The sequence below is a fragment of the Oncorhynchus mykiss genome, chromosome 10 (genome assembly GCF_013265735.2).
Source record: "Oncorhynchus mykiss isolate Arlee chromosome 10, USDA_OmykA_1.1, whole genome shotgun sequence".
NCBI lineage: Eukaryota > Metazoa > Chordata > Actinopteri > Salmoniformes > Salmonidae > Oncorhynchus > Oncorhynchus mykiss.
In genome coordinates, this window is record NC_048574.1 from 57,867 (window position 1) to 80,338 (window position 22,472).

General features: G+C 48.6%; 1 protein-coding gene across 4 annotated transcripts in view; it reads right to left on the minus strand.

The window, feature by feature from the left end:
• heatr6 (HEAT repeat containing 6) overlaps positions 1 to 22,472 on the minus strand; it is a 46,982-nt gene that overhangs the window by 13,460 nt on the left and 11,050 nt on the right. For 3 of the 4 annotated variants that reach the window (XM_036989426.1, XM_036989425.1, XM_036989423.1), the window contains 10 exons: positions 20,177 to 20,278; positions 16,300 to 16,440; positions 15,052 to 15,275; positions 14,638 to 14,812; positions 7,870 to 8,076; positions 6,638 to 6,737; positions 6,203 to 6,558; positions 4,319 to 4,441; positions 4,149 to 4,235; positions 2,009 to 2,143 (listed from right to left, as the gene is read on the minus strand). In XM_036989426.1, coding sequence (XP_036845321.1) covers positions 2,009 to 2,143; positions 4,149 to 4,235; positions 4,319 to 4,441; positions 6,203 to 6,558; positions 6,638 to 6,737; positions 7,870 to 8,076; positions 14,638 to 14,812; positions 15,052 to 15,275; positions 16,300 to 16,440; positions 20,177 to 20,278 — 1,650 coding nt within the window. Of the gene's footprint in view, positions 1 to 2,008; positions 2,144 to 4,148; positions 4,236 to 4,318; positions 4,442 to 6,202; positions 6,559 to 6,637; positions 6,738 to 7,111; positions 7,121 to 7,869; positions 8,077 to 14,637; positions 14,813 to 15,051; positions 15,276 to 16,299; positions 16,441 to 20,176; positions 20,279 to 22,472 lie in introns of all 4 variants that reach the window. The other variant, XM_036989424.1, reaches the window with a different exon arrangement.

Consider the following 22,472-nt stretch of genomic DNA (forward strand, 5'->3'; position numbering starts at 1 on the left):
GTGATAGTAATGATGAGGACGGTAGTGATAGTACTGATGGTAGTGATAGTAATGATGATGACGGCAGTGATAGTAATGATGATGACGGTAGTGGTAGTAATGATGATGACGGTAATGATAGTAATGATGATGATGGTAGTATTAGTAATGGTGATGACGGTAGTGATAGTTATGATGATGACGGCAGTGATAGTAATGATGATGACGGAGGTGGTAGTAATGATGATGACGGTAGTGGTAGTAATGATGATGACGGTAGTGGTAGTAATGATGATGGTAGGGATAGTAATGATGATGGTAGGGATAGTAATGATGATGACGGTAGTAATGATGATGATGGTAGTGGTAGTGATGATGATGACTGTAATGATAGTAATGATGGTGACGGTAGTGATGGTAATGATGGTGATGGTATTGATAGTAATGATGATGGTAGTGGTAGTAATGATGGTGACGGTAGTGATAGTAATGATGATGACGGTAGTGATAGTAATGATGATGATGGTAGTAATGATGATGGTAGTGGTAGTAATGATGACGTAGTAATAGTAATGATGATGGTAGTGGTAGTAATGATGGTGACGGTAATGATAGTATTGATGATGACGGTAGTGGTATTAATGATGATGACGGTAGTGATAGTAATGATGGTGACGGTAGTAATGATGATGACGGTACTGATAGTAATGATGATGGTAGTAATGATGATGATAGTAATGATGATGGTAGTAATAATGATGACAGTGATAGTAATGATGATGACGTTGTTGATAGTAATGATGATGACGGTAGTAATTATGATGGAGGTGGTAGTAATGATGGTGACGGTAGTGAAAGTGATGATGACGGTAGTGGTAGTAATGATGATGGTAGTGAAAGTAATGATATTAATGATGATGGTAGTGGTAGTAATGATGATGGTAGTGGTAGTAATGATGGTGACGGTAGTAATGATGATGACGGTAGTAATGATGACGGTAGTAATAGTAGTGATGGTAGTAATGATGATGACGGTAGTGATAGTACTGATGGTAGTGATAGTAATGATGATGATGGTAGTGGTAGTAATGATGATGACGGTAGTGATAGTAATGATGATGATGGTAGTAATGATGATGACAGTAGTAATGATGATGGCAGTGGTAGTAATGATGGTGACGGTAGTGGTAGTAATGATGGTGACGGTAGTGGTAGTAATGATGATGCCGGTTGTGATAGTAATGATGATGATGGTAGTGATAGTAATGATGATGACGGTAGTGATAGTAATGATGGTGGTAGTGGTAGTAATGATGGTGACCATAGTGATAGTAATGATGGTGATGGTAGTGATAGTAATGATGATGATGGTAGTAATGATGGTAGTGATGATGATGATGGTGGTAGTAATGATGATGGTAGTTGTAGTACTGATATAACTGGCATCCTCACCATTACAAGTTAGTCTATTTTAATGGTTAGCCTTTTATATGCATTATATTGGGGCGGCAGGTAGCCTAGTGGTTAGAGCGTTGGACTAGCAACCTGGAAGGTTGCAAGATTGAATTCCCGAGCTGACAAGGTACAAATCTGTTGTTCTGCCCCTGAACAGGCAGTTAACCCACTGGTCCTAGGCCATCATTGAAAATAAGAATTTGTTCTTAACTGACTTGCCTAGTTAAATAAAAAAATAACAAATACATTTCTACTATTGACTGTTACAATTTTATTGTAGTTATTTATTTAACTTAATTACTATTTTATATTCTTCTTCTTCTTCTTTATTTTAATACAATGTATATTGTATACATTGTTGCTATGGCAATAATGACAATGTTTTTCATGCCAATAAAGCAGCTTGAAATTGAGTGCCTGCCAAGGACCGAGCCAAGTTCTCCTGAATATAGAGGGAGGGAGAAACACTGAGCAATGGCCCTCCACTGTCTTGACATCGGTCTCATCTTGCAGGTGTGTGTGGGTATGTACAGGTAGCTGTGTGAAGGCCTGTGGCAGGATAGAGGGTACCTACAGGTAGCTGTGTGAAGGCCTGTGGCAGGATAGAGGAGAGGGTGTCACAGGCGCTGGTCTGTAGAGTAGGATGCTGATGACTCTGAAGAGCTCCGTTCAGCGGACCACTCAGTACATCCACCCAGAACTGGACCACCTGCAGCACACACGCAATTAGACAAGACACGTTAGACAGACAGACAGTTTAGAACGACAGACAGTTTAGACAGCTTAGAACGAGAGAGTTTAGACAGGCTAGACAGACAGACAGGCTAGACAGGCAGACATGTTAGACAGATAGACAGACAGGTTAGAACGACAGACAGGTTAGCCAGACAGTTGTCCACATACTTTTGGTCATGCATGTAGTAGTGTGTAATAATGTATTATTCTATTGTATGTGATTGGACAGGCAGCAGCTACTCTTCCTGGGGTTTATTATGGATCCCCATTAGTTCCTGCCAAGGCAGCAGCTACTCTTCCTGGGGTTTATTAGGGATCCCCATTAGTTCCTGCCAAGGCAGCAGCTATTCTTCCTGGGGTTTATTAGGGATGCCCATTAGTTCCTGCCAAGGCAGCAGCTATTCTTCCTGGGGTCCAATCACATACAAGATAATACATTATTACTCTACCATAACATACACTGCATCACCAACTGCTCGTTGAACATCTCATTCCAAAATCATGGCCATTAACATGGAGTTGGTCCCCCCCGCTCTGCTGCTGTAACAGCCTCCACTCTTCTGGGAAGGATTTCCACTATATGTTGGTACATTGCTGCAGGGACTTCCATTCAGCCATAAGAGCATTAGTGAGGTCGGTCACTGATGTTGGGCGATTAGTCCTGGATCTCGACAAAACAATGTATAGACCTCACTTTGTGCACGGGGGCATTGTCATGCTGAAACAGGAACAGGCCTTCCCCATACTGTGGAAGCAGAGAATCATCTGGAATGTTATTGTATGCTGTAGCCTTAAGATTTTCCTTCCCTTGAACGAAGGGGCCTAGCCCGAACCATGAAAAACAGCCCATGACCCCTATTCCTCCCCCACCAAACTTTACAGTTGGCACTATGCCAAGCGTGATTCATCACTCCACAGATCTCATTTCCACTGCTCCAGAGTCCAACAGCGGCGAGCTTTACACCACTCCAGCCAACGCTTGGCATTGCGCATGGTGATCTTAGGCTTGTGTGCGGCTGCTCGGCCATGGAAACCCATTTCAAGAAGCACCCGATGAACAGTTCTTGTGCTGACGTTGCTTCCAGAGGCAGCTTGGAACTCAGTGGTGAGTGTTGCAACCGAGGACAGACGATTTGTATACGCTACAGTAATATCATTTCAACATAATTATTGTATCAAATGGTAAGCTACAGTAGCCTACATTTTCCCCCAAAAGATGCATGCAAGGTAGTTCCAAAACTGCGCTAAACTGAAGACCCAAGAACTGAGCATCCGTAAAACACTTCGCTTCATAAGTAGTCAACATTAGAATGCAGTTCAAATCACCTCCAAGCGAAACTCTAATGCGCTCAAGAGCGCCTAAAGTAGTTTTCCTGTTGTCTCCGTTATTTCTTGATGCGCATCAGTGCTTGTGAGTTAATATGTTTTATGGAAAAAAAATGTCTCCATTATGACATGTTAAATAGTCCTACCTACAACTGGAAAAAGTTGTCATGACGCGACATTGTTTTCAAATTAGCCTGATTTTGCGGGACTCAAGAAAACCGCAGACATGGCAACCCTGCCCTCTGTGTTCCGTTAGACAGGCAACTCCACATTGTAGCAGGGGATGTAATTCATAACAGGTTTTTCCAGCAGCAGACTATGATCAATAATGTCAAAACCCACACTGAAGTCTAACACAGCCCCCACAATCTTTTAAAAATGTTTTTCTCTCAGCCAATCATCAGTCATTTATGTAAGTGCTGTGCTTGTTGAGTGTCCTTCCCTATAAGCGTGCTGAAAGTCTGTTGTCAATTTGTTTAATGTGAAATAGCATTGTATCTGGTCAAATTAAGGGTTGGTAACAGGCTGATTGGTCAGCTATTTGAGCCAGTAAATGATGCTTTGCTATTCTTGGGTAGTGAAATGACTTGCTTTTCCTCCAGACCTGAGGGAACAGACAGACAGTTGTGGCAGAGGGCCAGACAGAGGTGTACCTGTGAGATGGGGACCCTGCAGCTCTCTGACTGGCTGTTGTCTGGTCTGTACTGTTGGATGATACCTGTCCCCAATTCCTCTAGTAACTACGGAGAGAGATGTTGTTTGTCTCGTTATTCCACATTATTCAATAAATTAAACAAACTGCACATTGATGAGTGTGTGTCACCTTGGCTCCGTGTAGTTGAATGGAGGGGTCTGTCTCTCGGAGGCAACGTGCGCTCACCTGCCCCAGCTCACAGAGACACGCCTGGCACAGAGGGAAGTAACCACGCACCAGGTGGGCTAGCACCTAACAGTCACAGTCACACACACACAGGTTTCCATTAGCCGGTAAATGCTTGCTTTCGGGCCGTTCCAAAAAAAACATGAAAATTGTCCCAAGAAATAATACAAAATAATACTTTTTATTCCGTGGTTGTGCTCTAACTTCCAAGGTTAATATTCTTCACAGATAATACATCAGCAAGGTGGTATTTTAGCTCTGACGCTAGCTAGCTACAAACTAACCATCCGCTGACGCTAGCTAGCTACAAACTAACCATCCGCTGACGCTAGTTAGCTACAAACTAACCACCTGCTGACGCTAGTTAGCTACGAACTAACCACCTGCTGACGCTAGTTAGCTACAAACTAACCACCTGCTGACGCTAGTTAGCTACAAACTAACCATCCACTGACGCTAGTTAGCTACAAACTAACCATCCACTGACGCTAGTTAGCTACAAACTAACCATCCGCTGACGCTAGTTAGCTACAAACTAACCATCCGCTGACGCTAGTTAGCTACAAACTAACCATCCGCTGACGCTAGTTAGCTACAAACTAACCATCCGCTGACGCTAGTTAGCTACAAACTAACCACCTGCTGACGCTAGTTAGCTACAAACTAACCATCTACTGACGCTAGTTAGCTACAAACTAACCATCCGCTGACGCTAGTTAGCTACAAACTAACCATCCGCTGACGCTAGTTAGCTACAAACTAACCATCCGCTGACGCTAGCTAGCTACAAACTAACCATCTACTGACGCTAGCTAGCTACAAACTAACCATCTACTGACGCTAGCTAGCTACGAACTAACCATCTACTGACGCTAGCTAGTGTAACGGATGTGAAACGGCTAGCTTAGTTAGCGGTGGTGCGCGCTAAATAGCGTTTCAATCGGTGACGTCACTTGCTCTGAGACCTTGAAGTAGTAGTTCCCCTTGCTCTGCAAGGGCCGCAGCTTTCCTGGTGCGATGGGTAACGATGCTTCGTGGGTGACTGTTGTTGATGTGTGCAGAGGGTCCCTGGTTCACGCCCGGGTATGGGCGAGGGGACGGTCTAAAGTTATACTGTTACACTAGCTACGAACTAACCATCTACTGACGCTAGCTACGAACTAATCATCTACTGACGCTAGCTACGAACTAACCATCAACTGACACTAGTTAGCTACGAACTAACCATCTACTGACGCTAGCTAGCTAAGAACTAATCATCTACTGACGCTAGCTAGCTACAAACTAACCATCTACTGATGCTAGCTAGCTACAAACTAACCATCTACTGATGCTAGCTAGCTACAATCTAACCATCTACTGACGCTAGCCAGCGACAAACTAATCATCTACTGATGCTAGCTACAAACTAATCATCTACTGACGCTAGCTAGCTACAAACTAACCATCTACTGACGCTACAAACTAACCATCTACTGACGCTAGCTAGCTACAAACTAACCATCTACTGACGCTAGCTAGCTACAAACTAACCATCTGCTGACGCTAGCTAGCTACAAACTAACCATCTACTGACGCTAGCTAGCTACAAACTAACCATCTGCTGACGCTAGCTAGCTACGAACTAACCATCTGCTGACGCTAGCTAGCTACAAACTAACCATCTGCTGACGCTAGCTAGCTACAAACTAACCATCTACTGACGCTAGCTAGCTACAAACTAACCATCTACTGACGCTAGCTAGCTACAAACTAGCCATCTGCTGACGCTAGCTAGCTACGAACTAATCACCTACCGACACTAAATAGGCGAAATGTCTTTCTGACCTGTAAGGCCTCCAGGCGGACTGGGGAGGGCTCTAGAGCTGTAGCCCCTCCTCCTCCTGGACCCTCGCTGTCTGATTGGTCGTCTCTGGGTTGAGTGACAAGCGACACACACAGCTGCAGCAGCCAGGGCACGCCTGGCTCCTCCTCTCCTGGAGTATGGGAGCCCCGAGGTGTGTGAGAGTTGTGGTATTTGTGGGAGGGTGGAGTGTGAGGTGAGGAAAAGCCCTCCCTCTGCCTCCAGCTCAGCCCCATCTCCTGCGAGGTGTGTGTAAGGAGTAGCTGTATCTCAGAAAGAGGGGCTTGGGTCGACACTAATGCTCCATACAGTGTCAGAACAGACACCCGCACGTTCACGTCTAGGAGAGAACACAAAGTCTGTAAGAACACACAGACTGGTGCCAGAGGTAGGTGTGTGTGTGTGTGTGTGGTGTGTACCTCTGTGTCGGAGGTAGGGTTGTATCTGTCTCCACAGCGGGCTGAGCAGGCCGGGTCTCAGGCGGTTATAGGGAGCATTACACACCAGGTGAGCCAGGCACTGAAACACACACACACACACACACACACAGGTCAAACGGTCACAGATTATCAGTGTGGAGTAATGTGTGAGAATCCCCTTGACCTCGACGATCTGAGTGAGTCACCTTGACGATCTGAGTGAGTGAGTCACCTTGACGATCTGAGTGAGTGAGTGTGTCACCTTGACGATCTGAATGAGTGAGTGAGTCACCTTGACAATCTGAATGAGTGAGTGAGTCACCTTGACAATCTGAGTGAGTGAGTCACCTTGACAATCTGAGTGAGTGAGTCACCTTGACAATCTGAGTGAGTGAGTCACCTTGACAATCTGAGTGAGTCAGTCACCTTGACGATCTGAGTGAGTGAGTCACCTTGATGATCTGAGTGAGTCACCTTGATGATCTGAGTGAGTCACCTTGATGATCTGAGTAAGTCACCTTGATGATCTGAGTGAGTCACCTTGATGATCTGAGTGAGTCACCTTGATGATCTGAGTGAGTCACCTTGATGATCTGAGTGAGTCACCTTGATGATCTGAGTGAGTCACCTTGATGATCTGAGTGAGTCACCTTGATGATCTGAGTGAGTCACCTTGATGATCTGAGTGAGTCACCTTGATGATCTGAGTGAGTGAGTGAGTCACCTTGATGATCTGAGTGAGTCACCTTGATGATCTGAGTGAGTCACCTTGATGATCTGAGTGAGTCACCTTGATGATCTGAGTGAGTCACCTTGATGATCTGAGTGAGTCACCTTGATGATCTGAGTGAGTCACCTTGATGATCTGAGTGAGTCACCTTGATGATCTGAGTGAGTCACCTTGATGATCTGAGTGAGTCACCTTGATGATCTGAGTGAGTCACCTTGATGATCTGAGTGAGTCACCTTGATGATCTGAGTGAGTCACCTTGATGATCTGAGTGAGTCACCTTGATGATCTGAGTGAGTCACCTTGATGATCTGAGTGAGTCACCTTGATGATCTGAGTGAGTCACCTTGATGATCTGAGTGAGTCACCTTGATGATCTGAGTGAGTCACCTTGATGATCTGAGTGAGTCACCTTGATGATCTGAGTGAGTGAGTGAGTCACCTTGATGATCTGAGTGAGTCACCTTGATGATCTGAGTGAGTGAGTGAGTGAGTGAGTCACCTTGATGATCTGAGTGAGCGTGTGAGCAGAGGCCTCGGCCAGCAGAGCGAGGGAGAGCGAGCGGTGTAGCTCGCGGACGGCGGTGGCGAGGGAGAAGGAGAATGGAGTGTACGAGGTTCTGGCTGGAGCCAAGTCTTCAGCCACGCCCAGGAACTGACGGGAACCATCTAGCAATGCAGACACCACCTGGAGTGCACACGCACGCACCTGGAGGGAGAGAGACCAGCATTACGCGTCTCTAACACACCTGGAGGGAGAGAGACCAGCATTACGCGTCTCTAACACACCTGGAGGGAGAGAGACCAGCGTCACACACACACCTGGAGGGAGAGAGACCAGCGTCTCACACACACCTGGAGGGAGAGAGACCAGCGTCTCACACACACACCTAGAGGGAGAGAGACCAGCGTCTCACACACACACACCTGGAGGGAAAGAGACCAGCGTCTCACACACACACGGAGGGAGAGAGACCAGCGTCTCACACACACACACCTGGAGGGAGAGAGACCAGCGTCACACACACACCTGGAAGAAGAGAGACCAGCGTCCCACACACACACCTAGAGGGAGAGAGACCAGCGTCCCACACACACACCTAGAGGGAGAGAGACCAGCGTCTCACACACACCTGGAGGGAGAGAGACCAGCGTCTCACACACACACACACCTAGAGGGAGAGAGACCAGCGTCTCACACACACACCTGGAGGGAGAGAGACCAGCGTCTCACAAACACACCTGTAAGGAGAGAGACCAGCGTCTCACAAACACACACCTGGAGGGAGAGAGACCAGCGTCTCACAAACACACACCTGGAGGGAGAGAGACCAGCGTCTCACAAACACACACCTGAAGGGAGAGAGACCAGCGTCTCACAAACACACACCTGGAAGGAGACCAGCGTCTCACAAACACACACCTGGAAGGAGAGAGACCAGCGTCTCACACACACACATGGAGGGAGAGACCAGCGTCTCACACACACACATCTGGAGGGAGAGAGACCAGCGTCTCACACACTTGGAGGGAGAGAGACCAGCCTCAAACACACCTGGAGGGAGAGACCAACATTACACATGCACCTGGAGGGAGAGAGACCAGCCTCACACACACCTGGAGGGAGAGAGACCAGCATTACACAAACACGCACCTGGAGGGAGAGAGACCCGCGTCTCTAACACACACCTGAAGGGAGAGAGACCAGCGTCACACACACACCTGGAGGGAGAGAGACCAGCGTCCCACACACACACACCTGGAAGGAGAGAGACCAGCATCTCACACAAACACACACCTGGAGGGAGAGAGACCAGCGTCTCACAAACACACACCTGGAGGGAGAGAGACCAGCGTTTCACAAACACACACCTGGAGGGAGAGAGACCAGCGTCTCACAAACACACACCTGGAAGGAGAGAGACCAGCGTCTCACAAACACACACCTGGAGGGAGAGAGACCAGCATTACGCGTCGCTAGCACACCTGGAGGGAGAGACCAGCGTCACACACACACCTGGAGGGAGAGAGACCAGCGTCTCACACACACCTGGAGGGAGAGAGACCAGCGTCTCACACACACCTGGAGGGAGAGAAACCAGCGTCCCACACACACACCTAGAGGGAGAGAGACCAGCATCTCTCACACACACCTAGAGGGAGAGAGACCAGCATCTCTCACACACACACCTGGAGGGAAAGAGACCAGCGTCTCACACACACACATGGAGGGAGAGAGACCAGCGTCTCACACACACACATCTGGAGGGAGAGAGACCAGCATTACACACACCTGGAGGGAGAGACCAGCATTACACATGCACCTGGAGGGAGAGAGACCAGCCTCACACACACCTGGAGGGAGAGAGACCAGCCTCACACACACCTGGAGGGAGAGAGACCAGCATTACACAAACACGCACCTGGAGGGAGAGAGACCCGCGTCTCTAACACACCTGGAGGGAGAGAGACCAGCGTCACACACACACCTGGAGGGAGAGACCAGCGTCCCACACACACACCTAGAGGGAGAGAGACCAGCGTCTCACACACACCTGGAGGGAGAGAGACCAGCGTCTCACACACACCTGGAGGGAGAGAGACCAGCGTCTCACACACACACACACCTGGAGGGAGAGAGACCAGCGTCCCACACACACACACCTGGAAGGAGAGAGACCAGCATCTCACACAAACACACACCTGGAGGGAGAGAGACCAGCGTCTCACAAACACACACCTGGAGGGAGAGAGACCAGCGTTTCACAAACACACACCTGGAGGGAGAGACACCAGCGTCTCACAAACACACACCTGGAAGGAGAGAGACCAGCGTCTCACAAACACACACCTGGAGGGAGAGAGACCAGCATTACGCGTCGCTAGCACACCTGGAGGGAGAGACCAGCGTCTCACACACACCTGGAGGGAGAGAGACCAGCGTCTCACACACACCTGGAGGGAGAGAAACCAGCGTCCCACACACACACCTAGAGGGAGAGAGACCAGCATCTCTCACACACACCTAGAGGGAGAGAGACCAGCATCTCTCACACACACACCTGGAGGGAAAGAGACCAGCGTCTCACACACACACATCTGGAGGGAGAGAGACCAGCATTACACATGCACCTGGAGGGAGAGAGACCAGCCTCACACACACCTGGAGGGAGAGAGACCAGCCTCACACACACCTGGAGGGAGAGAGACCAGCATTACACAAACACGCACCTGGAGGGAGAGAGACCCGCGTCTCTAACACACCTGGAGGGAGAGAGACCAGCGTCACACACACACCTGGAGGGAGAGACCAGCGTCCCACACACACACCTAGAGGGAGAGAGACCAGCGTCTCACACACACCTGGAGGGAGAGAGACCAGCGTCTCACACACACCTGGAGGGAGAGAGACCAGCGTCTCACACACACACACACCTGTAGGGAGAGAGACCAGCGTCTCACAAACACACCTGTAGGGAGAGAGACCAGCGTCTCACAAACACACACCTGGAGGGAGAGAGACCAGCGTCTCACAAACACACACCTGGAGGGAGAGAGACCAGCGTCTCACAAACACACACCTGGAGGGAGAGAGACCAGCGTCTCACAAACACACACCTGGAAGGAGAGAGACCAGCGTCTCACACACACACACACCTGGAGGGAGAGAGACCAGCGTCTCACACACACACCTGGAGGGAGAGAGACCAGCGTCTCTCACACACCTGTAGGGAGAGAGACCAGCGTCTCACAAACACACACCTGGAGGGAGAGAGACCAGCGTCTCACAAACACACACCTGGAGGGAGAGAGACCAGCGTCTCACAAACACACACCTGGAGGGAGAGAGACCAGCGTCTCACAAACACACACCTGGAGGGAGAGAGACCAGCATCTCACACACACACCTGGAGGGAGAGAGACCAGCGTCTCACACACACACCTGGAGGGGGAGAGACCAGCGTCTCTCACACACCTGGAGGGGGAGAGACCAGCGTCACACACACCTGGAGGGAGAGAGACCAGCCTTACACACACCTGGAGGGAGAGAGAGAACAGCCTCACACACACCTGGAGGGAGAGAGACCAGCATTACACAAACATGCACCTGGAGGGAGAGAGACCCGCGTCACACACACACCTGGAGGGGGAGAGACCAGCGTCTCACACACACCCGGAGGGGGAGAGACCAGCGTCTCACACACCTGAAAGGAGGGAGACCAGCGTCCCACACACACACCTAGAGGGAGAGAGACCAGCGTCTCACACACACACCTAGAGGGAGAGAGACCAGCGTCTCACACACACACCTGGAGGGAGAGAGACCAGCGTCTCACACACACACCTGGAGGGAGAGAGACCAGCGTCTCACACACACACCTGGAGGGAGAGAGACCAGCGTCTCACACACACCTGGAAGGAGAGATACCAGCGTCTCTCTCACAAACACACACCTGGAAGGAGAGATACCAGCGTCTCTCTCACAAACACACACCTGGAGGGAAAGAGACCAGCGTCTCACACACACACACACCTGGAGGGAGAGAGACCAGCGTCTCACACACACACACCTGGAAGGAGAGAGACCAGCGTCTCACAAACACACACCTGGAGGGAGAGAGACCAGCGTCTCACAAACACACACCTGGAAGGAGAGAGACCAGCGTCTCTCACACACCTGGAGGGGGAGAGACCAGCGTCACACACACCTGGAGGGAGAGAGACCAGCATTACACACGCACCTGGAGGGAGAGAGACCAGCCTCACACACACCTGGAGGGTGAGAGAACAGCCTCACACACACCTGGCGGGAGAGAGACCAGCATTACACAAACATGCACCTGGAGGGAGAGAGACCCGCGTCACACACACACCTGGAGGGGGAGAGACCAGCGTCTCACACACACCCGGAGGGAGAGAGACCAGCGTCTCACACACCTGAAAGGAGGGAGACCAGCGTCCCACACACACACCTGGAGGGAGAGAGACCAGCGTCTCACACACACACCTAGAGGGAGAGAGACCAGCGTCTCACACACACACCTGGAGGGAGAGAGACCAGCGTCTCACACACACACCTGGAGGGAGAGAGACCAGCGTCTCACACACACACATGGAGGGAGAGAGACCAGCGTCTCACACACACACCTGGAAGGAGAGAGACCAGCGTCTCACACACACACACACACACACACACACACACACACACACCTGGAGGGAGAGAGACCAGCGTCTCACACACACACACACCTGGAAGGAGAGAGACCAGCGTCTCACAAACACACACCTGGAGGGAGAGAGACCAGCCTCACACACACCTGGAGGGAGAGAGACCAGCCTCACACACACCTGAAGGGAGAGAGACCAGCATTACACAAACACGCACCTGGAGGGAGAGAGACCAGCGTCTCACACACACACACCTGGAGGGAGAGAGACCAGCGTCTCACACACACACAGACCTGGAAGGAGAGAGACCAGCGTCTCACAAACACACACCTGGAGGGAGAGAGACCAGCGTCTCACAAACACACACCTGGAGGGAGAGAGACCAGCGTCTCACAAACACACACCTGGAGGGAGAGAGACCAGCATCTCACACACACACCTGGAGGGAGAGAGACCAGCGTCTCACACACACACCTGGAGGGGGAGAGACCAGCGTCTCTCACACACCTGGAGGGGGAGAGACCAGCGTCACACACACCTGGAGGGAGAGAGACCAGCCTTACACACACCTGGAGGGAGAGAGAGAACAGCCTCACACACACCTGGAGGGAGAGAGACCAGCATTACACAAACATGCACCTGGAGGGAGAGAGACCCGCGTCACACACACACCTGGAGGGGGAGAGACCAGCGTCTCACACACACCCGGAGGGGGAGAGACCAGCGTCTCACACACCTGAAAGGAGGGAGACCAGCGTCCCACACACACACCTAGAGGGAGAGAGACCAGCGTCTCACACACACACCTAGAGGGAGAGAGACCAGCGTCTCACACACACACCTAGAGGGAGAGAGACCAGCGTCTCACACACACACCTGGAGGGAGAGAGACCAGCGTCTCACACACACACCTGGAGGGAGAGAGACCAGCGTCTCACACACACACCTGGAGGGAGAGAGACCAGCGTCTCACACACACCTGGAAGGAGAGATACCAGCGTCTCTCTCACAAACACACACCTGGAAGGAGAGATACCAGCGTCTCTCTCACAAACACACACCTGGAGGGAGAGAGACCAGCGTCTCACACACACACACACCTGGAGGGAGAGAGACCAGCGTCTCACACACACACACCTGGAAGGAGAGAGACCAGCGTCTCACAAACACACACCTGGAGGGAGAGAGACCAGCGTCTCACAAACACACACCTGGAGGGAGAGAGACCAGCGTCTCACACACACACACACCTGGAAGGAGAGAGACCAGCGTCTCACAAACACACACCTGGAGGGAAGAGACCAGCCTCACACACACCTGGAGGGAGAGAGACCAGCCTCACACACACCTGAAGGGAGAGAGACCAGCATTACACAAACACGCACCTGGAGGGAGAGAGACCAGCGTCTCACACACACACACCTGGAGGGAGAGAGACCAGCGTCTCACACACACACAGACCTGGAAGGAGAGAGACCAGCGTCTCACACACACACACACACCTGGAGGGAGAGAGACCAGCGTCTCACACACACACACACACCTGGAGGGAGAGAGACCAGCGTCTCACACACACACACACACACACCTGGAGGGAGAGAGACCAGCGTCTCACAAACACACACCTGGAGGGAGAGAGACCAGCGTCTCACAAACACACACCTGGAGGGGGAGAGACCAGCGTCTCACACACACCTGGAGGGAGAGAGACCAGCCTCACACACACCTGAAGGGAGAGAGACCAGCATTACACAAACACGCACCTGGAGGGAGAGAGACCAGCGTCTCACACACACACACCTGGAGGGAGAGAGACCAGCGTCTCACACACACACAGACCTGGAAGGAGAGAGACCAGTGTCTCACACACACACACCTGGAAGGAGAGAGACCAGCATCTCACAAACACACACCTGGAAGGAGAGAGACCAGCGTCTCACAAACACACACCTGGAGGGAGAGAGACCAGCGTCTCACAAACACACACCTGGAGGGAGAGAGACCAGCATCTCACACACACCTGGAAGTTTAGAGACCAGCCTCACACAAACACACATCTGGAGGGAGAGACCAGGGTTACTTTTCAGGTGTGAGTACCTACCTTGGGTGAGGGGTCCTTCAGTACTACAGTGAGCAGTGTGAGAGGAGGAGGTCCACCAATGGGAGCATCCGGTATGAACGACGACCAATAGCCATACAGCGTCCTCTTTTCAACTGCTTTCACCACTGCTAGGAGACACAGCAACACACCCTGCCGCACCCTGCCATGGAACAACCTGGTGGGAGAGAACACAAACACACACACATTACCACACACACACACCCTGTCGCACCCTGCCATGGAACAACCTGGTGGGAGAGAACACACAGACACACACACATCACCACACACACACACACATTACCACACACACACCCTGTCGCACCCTGCCATGGAACAACCTGGTGGGAGAGAACACACACACACACACAGATTACCACACACACACAGAGAGAGAACAGGACAATGCATTACCTCAGTTTACTGTGAGCTGCTCCCTCAGGATCAGAGAACTCTGAATCAGAACTGCTCCTCTTCCATAACGGATAGAGAGACGGAACGCCTGGAGAAGGAAGTACCGAGGTCTTAGACCAGGCCTCCCCTCCTCTTCCTCCTCTCTGGAGCCTGGGGTCTGCCTCTCTCTCCTCATCCTCCCCTCCTCCTTTCCTCCCCCGTCCTCGAGACTTCTTCTTCTTATTCTACAGAGAGAGAGAAAGAGAAGGGGGGAGAGTATGAGAAAGAGGAGAGAGAGAAGGGGGAGAGTAAGGGAAAGAGGAGAGACAGAGAGAAGGGGGGAGAGTAGGAGAAAGAGGAGAGACAGAGAGAAGGAGAAAGAGGAGAGAAGGGGGAGAGGGGAGAAAGAGGAGAGAGAGAGAAGGGGGAGAGGGGAGAAAGAGGAGAGAGAGAGAAGGGGGAGAGGGGAGAAAGAGGAGAGAGAGAGAAGGGGGAGAGGGGTGAAAGAGGAGAGACAGAGAGAAGGGGGAGAGGGGAGAAAGAGGAGAGAGAAGGGGGAGAGGGGAGAAAGAGAAGGGGGAGAGGGGAGAAAGAGGAGAGAGAGAGAAGGGGGAGAGGGGAGAAAGAGGAGAGACAGAGGGGGTAGAGTAGGAGAAAGAGGAGAGACAGAGGGGGTAGAGTAGGAGAAAGAGGAGAGACAGAGAAGGGGGAGAGGGGAGAAAGAGGAGAGACAGAGAGAAGGGGGAGAGTAGGAGAATGAGGAGAGAGAGGGGGTAGAGTAGGAGAAAGAGGAGAGACAGAGAAGGGGGAGAGGGGAAAAGGGGGAAAGAGGGGAGAAAGAGGAGAGACAGAGAGAAGGGGAAAGAGGGGAGAAAGAGGAGAGACAGAGAAGGGGAAAGAGGGGAGAAGGAGGAGAGACGGAGAGAAGGGGAGAAAGAGGAGAGACGGAGAGAAGGGGAAAGAGGGGAGAAAGAGGAGAGACAGAGGGGGTAGAGTAGGAGAAAGAGGAGAGACAGAGAGAAGGGGGAGAGGGGAAAAAGGGGAAAGAGGGGAGAAAGAGGAGAGACAGAGACGGAGAGAAAGAGGAGAGACGGAGAGAAGGGGAAAGAGGGGAGAAAGGCGAGGGGGATATAAATTATTTTAAATCTCCTTTGCTGGGTCAAAGGATGGAAACCAGTTGTGATCCTGCCCTCCAAGATTAAAATGTGGACCTCTGACAGTTCCCATCAGGCCCTCTGGTATAAATCAAACACAGTCTCTTACTCTTACCCCTGAGGTCTGGGTGGGGGGGTTCTGTGGAGGTTCGGGAGGTTTGGTGGTACTGCAGGTTTCGTACTGAGGCAGGGGAGCGGGGTACAGCACCGACGGCCACTCCACACACACTCCTGGACAACCTTGGAACATGAGCCTCTGTGGACACATCAACACCTGTATGGAGACACTTTCAACCAAACTACGGACATTTTATCAACAATACTTTATGTATCGTTTCTCTTTATAATCAAATAAATTCAATCAACATAGTTTCAGCCTTGATAAAAATAAGCAAGGAAGTCTATGAAATAAACACAAATCCAGTACCCTCCAGTTTGACCCAGTGCATATTTGACCCCGTGTATATTTGACCCATCTGACCCAGTGTATATTTGACCCAGTATATATTTTATTTATTTGACCCAGTATATATTTGATTTACTTGACCCAGTGTATATTTGATTTACTTGACCCAGTGTATATTTGACCCAGTGTATATTTTATTTATCTGACCCAGTGTATATTTGACCAAGTATATATTTGATTTATTTGACCCAGTGTATATTTGATTCATTTGACCCAGTGGAAATGTGATTTATTTGACCCAGTATATATTTGATTTATTTGACCCAGTGGAAATGTGATTTATTTGACCCAATATACACTGCTCAAAAAAATATAGGGAACACTAAAATAACACATCCTAGATCTGAATGAATGAAATATTCATATTAAAATACTTTTTTCTTTACATAGTTGAATGTGCTGACAACACAATCACACAAGAATTATCAATGGAAATCAAATGTATCAACCCATGGAGGTCTGGATTTGGAGTCACACTCAAAATTAAAATGGAAAACCACACTACAGGCTGATCCAACTTTGATGTAATGTCCTTAAAACAAGTCAAAATGAGGCCCAGTAGTGTGTGGCCTCCACGTGCCTGTATGACCTCCCTACAACGCCTGGGCATGTTCCTGATGAGGTGGCGGATGGTCTCCTGAGGGATCTCCTCCCAGACCTGGACTAAAGCATCCGCCAACTCCTGGACAGTCTGTGGTGCAACGTGCCGTTGGTGGATGGAGTGAGACATGATGTCCCAGGTGTGCTCAATTGGATTCAGGTCTGGGGAACAGGCGGGCCAGTCCATAGCATCAATGCCTCCCTCTTGCAGGAACTGCTGACACAGCCACATGAGGTCTAGCATTGTCTTGCATTAGGAGGAACCCAGGGCCAACCGCACCAGCATATGGTCTCACAAGGGGTCTGAGGATCTCATTTCGGTACCTAATGGCAGTCAGGCTACCTCTGGCGAGCACATGGAGGGCTGTGCGGCCCCCCAAAGAAATGCCACCCGACGCCAAACCGGTCATGCTGGAGGATGTTGCAGGCAGCATAACGTTCTCCACGGTGTCTCCAGACTGTCACGTGCTCAGTGTGAACCTGCTTTCATCTGTGAAGAGCACAGGGCGCCAGTGGCGAATTTGCCAATCTTGGTGTTCTCTGGCAAATGCCAAACGTCCTGCACGGTGTTGGGCTGTAAGCACAACCCCCACCTGTGGACATCAGGCCCTCATACCACCCTCATGGAGTCTGTTTCTGACCGTTTGAGCAGACACATGCACATTTGTGGCCTGCTGGAGGTCATTTTGCAGGGCTCTGGCAGTGCTCCTCCTGCTCCTCCTTGCACAAAGGCGGAGGTGCTGTCCTGCTGCTGGGTTGTTGCCCTCCTACGGCCTCCTCCACGTCTCCTGATGTACTGGCCTGTCTCCTGGTAGCGCCTCCATGCTCTGGACACTACGCTGACAGACACAGCAAACCTTCTTGCCACAGCTCGCATTGATGTGCCATCCGGGATTAGCTGCACTACCTGAGCCACTTGTGTGGGTTGTAGACTCTGTCTCATGCTACCACTAGAGTGAAAGCACCGCCAGCATTCAAAAGTGACCAAAACATCAGCCAGGAAGCATAGGAACTGAGAAGTGGTCTGTGGTTATCACCTGCAGAACCACTCCTTTATTGGGGGTGTCTTGCTAATTGCCTATACATTTCCACCTGTTGTCTATTCCATTTGCACAACAGCATGTGAAACGTATTGTCAATCAGTGTTGCTTCCTAAGTGGACAGTTTGATTTCACAGAAGTGTGATTGACTTGGAGTTACATTGTGTTGTTTAAGTGTTCCCTTTATTTTTTTGAGCAGTGTATATTTGACCCAGTATATATTTGACCCAGTGTATATTTGATTTATTTGACCCAATATATATTTGACCCAGTGTATATTTGATTTGTTTGACCCAGTAATATAAATATATATATATATATATATATATATATTTGACCCAGTATATATTTGATTTATTTGACCCAGTATATATATATATATTTGACCCAATATATATTTGACCCTAGTGTATATTTGATATCTTTGACCCAGTATATATATTTGACCCAGTATATATATATATATATTTGATTTATTTGACCCAGTATATATTTGACCCAGTATATATTTGATTTATTTGACCCAGTATATATATTTGACCCAATATATATTTGACCCTAGTGTATATTTGATATCTTTGACCCAGTATATATATATATATATTTGATTTATTTGACCCAGTATATATTTGACCCAGTGTATATTAGATTTAACTGACCCAGAAAATATTTGACCCAGTGTATATTTGATTTCTTTGACCCAGTTTATATTTGACCCAGTATATATATTTGACCCAGTGTATATTTGATTTATCTGACCCAGTGTACATTTGATTTATCTGACCCAGTGTATATTTGACCCAGTGTATATTTGATTTATTTGACCCAGTATATATTTGACCCAGTGTATATTTGACTCAGTATATATTTGACCCTGTGTACATTTGACCCAGTGTATATTTGATTTATTTGACCCAGTATATATTTTATTTATCTGACCCAGTGTATATTTGACCCAGTGTATATTTGACCCAGTGTATATTTGACCCAGTGTATATTTGATTTATCTGACCCAGTATATATTTGATTTATTTGACCCAGTGTATATTTGATTTATTTGACCCAGTATATATTTGACCCAGTGTATATTTGATTTATCTGACCCAGTGTATATTTGATTTATTTGACCCAGTGTATATTTGATTTATCTGACCCAGTATATATTTTATTTATCTGACCCAGTATATATTTTATTTATTTGACCCAGTGTATATTTGACTCAGTGTATATTTGATCCAGTGTATATTTGACCCAGTGTATATTTGACCCAGTGTATATTTGACCCAGTATATATTTGACCCAGTGTATATTTGATTTATCTGACCCAGTGTATATTTGATTTATCTGACCCAGTATATATTTGATTTATTTGACCAAGTGTATATTTGACCCAGTGTATATTTAATTTATTTGACCTAGTATATATTTGACCCAGTATATATTTGACCCAGTGTATATTTGATTTATCTGACCCAGTGTATATTTGATTAATCTGACCCAGTATATATTTGATTTATTTGACCCAGTGTATATTTGATTTATTTGACCCAGTATATATTTGACCCAGTGTATATTTTATTTATCTGACCCAGTGTATATTTGATTTATTTGACCCAGTGTAGATTTGACCCAGTGTATATTTGATTTATTTGGCCCAGTATATATTTGACCCAGTGTATATTTGATTTATCTGACCCAGTGTATATTTGATTTACCTGACCCAGTGTATATTTGATTTACCTGACCCAGTGTATATTTGATTTACCTGACCCAGTGTATATTTGATTTACCTGACCCAGTGTATATTTGATTTATTTGACCCAGTGTATATTTGATTTACTTACCCAGTGTATATTTGACCCAGTGTAAATACAGTAGATGTGTACCTTGAGAACTGCCAATAGAGCTCCCAGTTCCTCCTGTCCTCCAAACCTCCACTTCCCTCCACACAGAGAGGACTGGAGGCCCTTCACTGCTCCCTGGATCACCTACACACACACACAGTTAGTGGAACCCTAACCCCTTCACTGCTCCCTGGACCGACCTGGTCCCCCTGCCTAGACGTACATACCGTTTCACCTCAACTCCTAGGTCCCCCTGCCTAGACGTACATACCGTTTCACCTCAACTCCTAGGTCCCCCTGCCAAGACGTACACACCGTTTCACCTCAACTCCCTGGTCCCCCTGCCTAGACGTACATACCGTTTCACCTCAACTCCTAGGTCCCCCTGCCTAGACGTACATACCGTTTCACCTCAACTCCTAGGTCCCCCTGCCTAGACGTACATACCGTTTCACCTCAACTCCTAGGTCCCCCTGCCAAGACGTACACACCGTTTCACCTCAACTCCCTGGTCCCCCTGCCTAGACGTACATACCGTTTCACTTCAACTCCTAGGTCCCCCTGCCTAGACGTACATACCGTTTCACCTCAACTCCCTGGTCCCCCTGCCTAGACGTACATACCGTTTCACCTCAACTCCTAGGTCCCACTGCCTAGACGTACATACCGTTTCACCTCAACTCCCTGGCCCCCCTGCCTAAACGTACATACCGTTTCACCTCAACTCCTAGGTCCCCCTGCCTACACGTACATACCGACTTTTCTCCCGGGTAACCCGGTATTTCCCACCAAAACAGGAAGTGTCATTCTAAAGGATATAAAGTGCCTTGGGAAAGTATTCAGACCCTTTACCTTTTTCCACATTTTGTTCCGATACAGCCTTATTCTAAAATTGATTTAAAAAAACATCCTAATCTAAACACAATATATACATAAGTAGGAAGGTCCTAAAAATGGTCAGACTCCAGCCACCCCAGTCATAGACTGTTCTCTCTGCTAACGCACAGTAAGCGGTACCGGAGAGCCAAGTCTAGGTCCAAGAGGCATCTAAACAGCTTCTACCCCCAAGCCATAAGACTCCTGAACATCTAGTAAAATGGCTACCCAGACTATTTGCATTGCCCACCCCCCCACTTCCCCCCACCCCACCCTTTACACCGCTGCTACTCTCTGTTGTTATCATCTATGCATAGTCACTGTAATAACTATACCTACATGTACATACTACCTCACACATTGACTTTGTGCCCCCGCACTTTGACTCAATACCAGTACCCCCCCACTTTGACTCAGTACCCCCCTCAGTACCAGTACCCCCCTGTATATAGTCTCGCATTTGTTATTTTACTGCTGCTCTTTAATTACTTGTTTTTTAACTGCATTGTTGGTTAGGGGCTCGTAAGTAAGCATTTCACTGTAAGATCTACACCGGTTGTATTCAGAGCAGGTGACTAATAAAATTTGATTTGATGAAGCTGAGAGGGTGATGCTGCTGCAGGCATGTAGCCTACGAAGTTACAACTACATGCTAGCCACTTAGATTTCAATGTTGAAATATAATAAAGCCTATTTTACATGAGTATAATTAGTCTGATGCATATGTACCTCACAATAACCCATGTGTATTAGCCTGCCTACCTCTACTGTTTCCTCATCCTTCCTCACGCTCCTTCATATATTTCTGTTCAGTATAATTCACCAGTTTCTCACAGGGAAGCGGGAGTGGTTCCCTTTCAAATAGGTATCTCTACTATGGTGAGTCAAAGACCAATCCTATTCACATGAAGCAAAGTGAAATCACACCTAATTGACAACCATAGAGCCCACCCTAAGAAAGATTCCTTGCTTTAATACTGGGGCTCCAATCCATTTTCTCAATATTTCACTCTTCGGCGAGCCTGAAGGAAAAATTGTGTCACGCAATTCACACTAAAAAATATAAAAACACAACATGCTACAATTTCAATGACTTCACTGAGATACAGTTCAAACAGGAGAAAATCCGTCAATGTAAATAACTGAATTAGGCCCTAATCTATGGATTTCACATGACTAGGAACAGAGATATGCATCTGTTGGTCACAGATACCTTAAAAAAAAGGAAGGGGGTGGATCAGAAAACCAGTCAGTATCTGGGGTGACCACTCATTTTCCTTATGCAGCGTGACACATCCCCTTCACATAGAGCTGTTGAATTGTGTACAGAGCCTTGTGACATGGGGCCGTGCATTATCAGGCTGAAACATCAGGTGATGGCGGGGAATCAATGGCACGACAATGGGCCTCAGGATCTCATCACAGTATCTCTGTGCATTCGAATTGCCATAGATAAAATGAA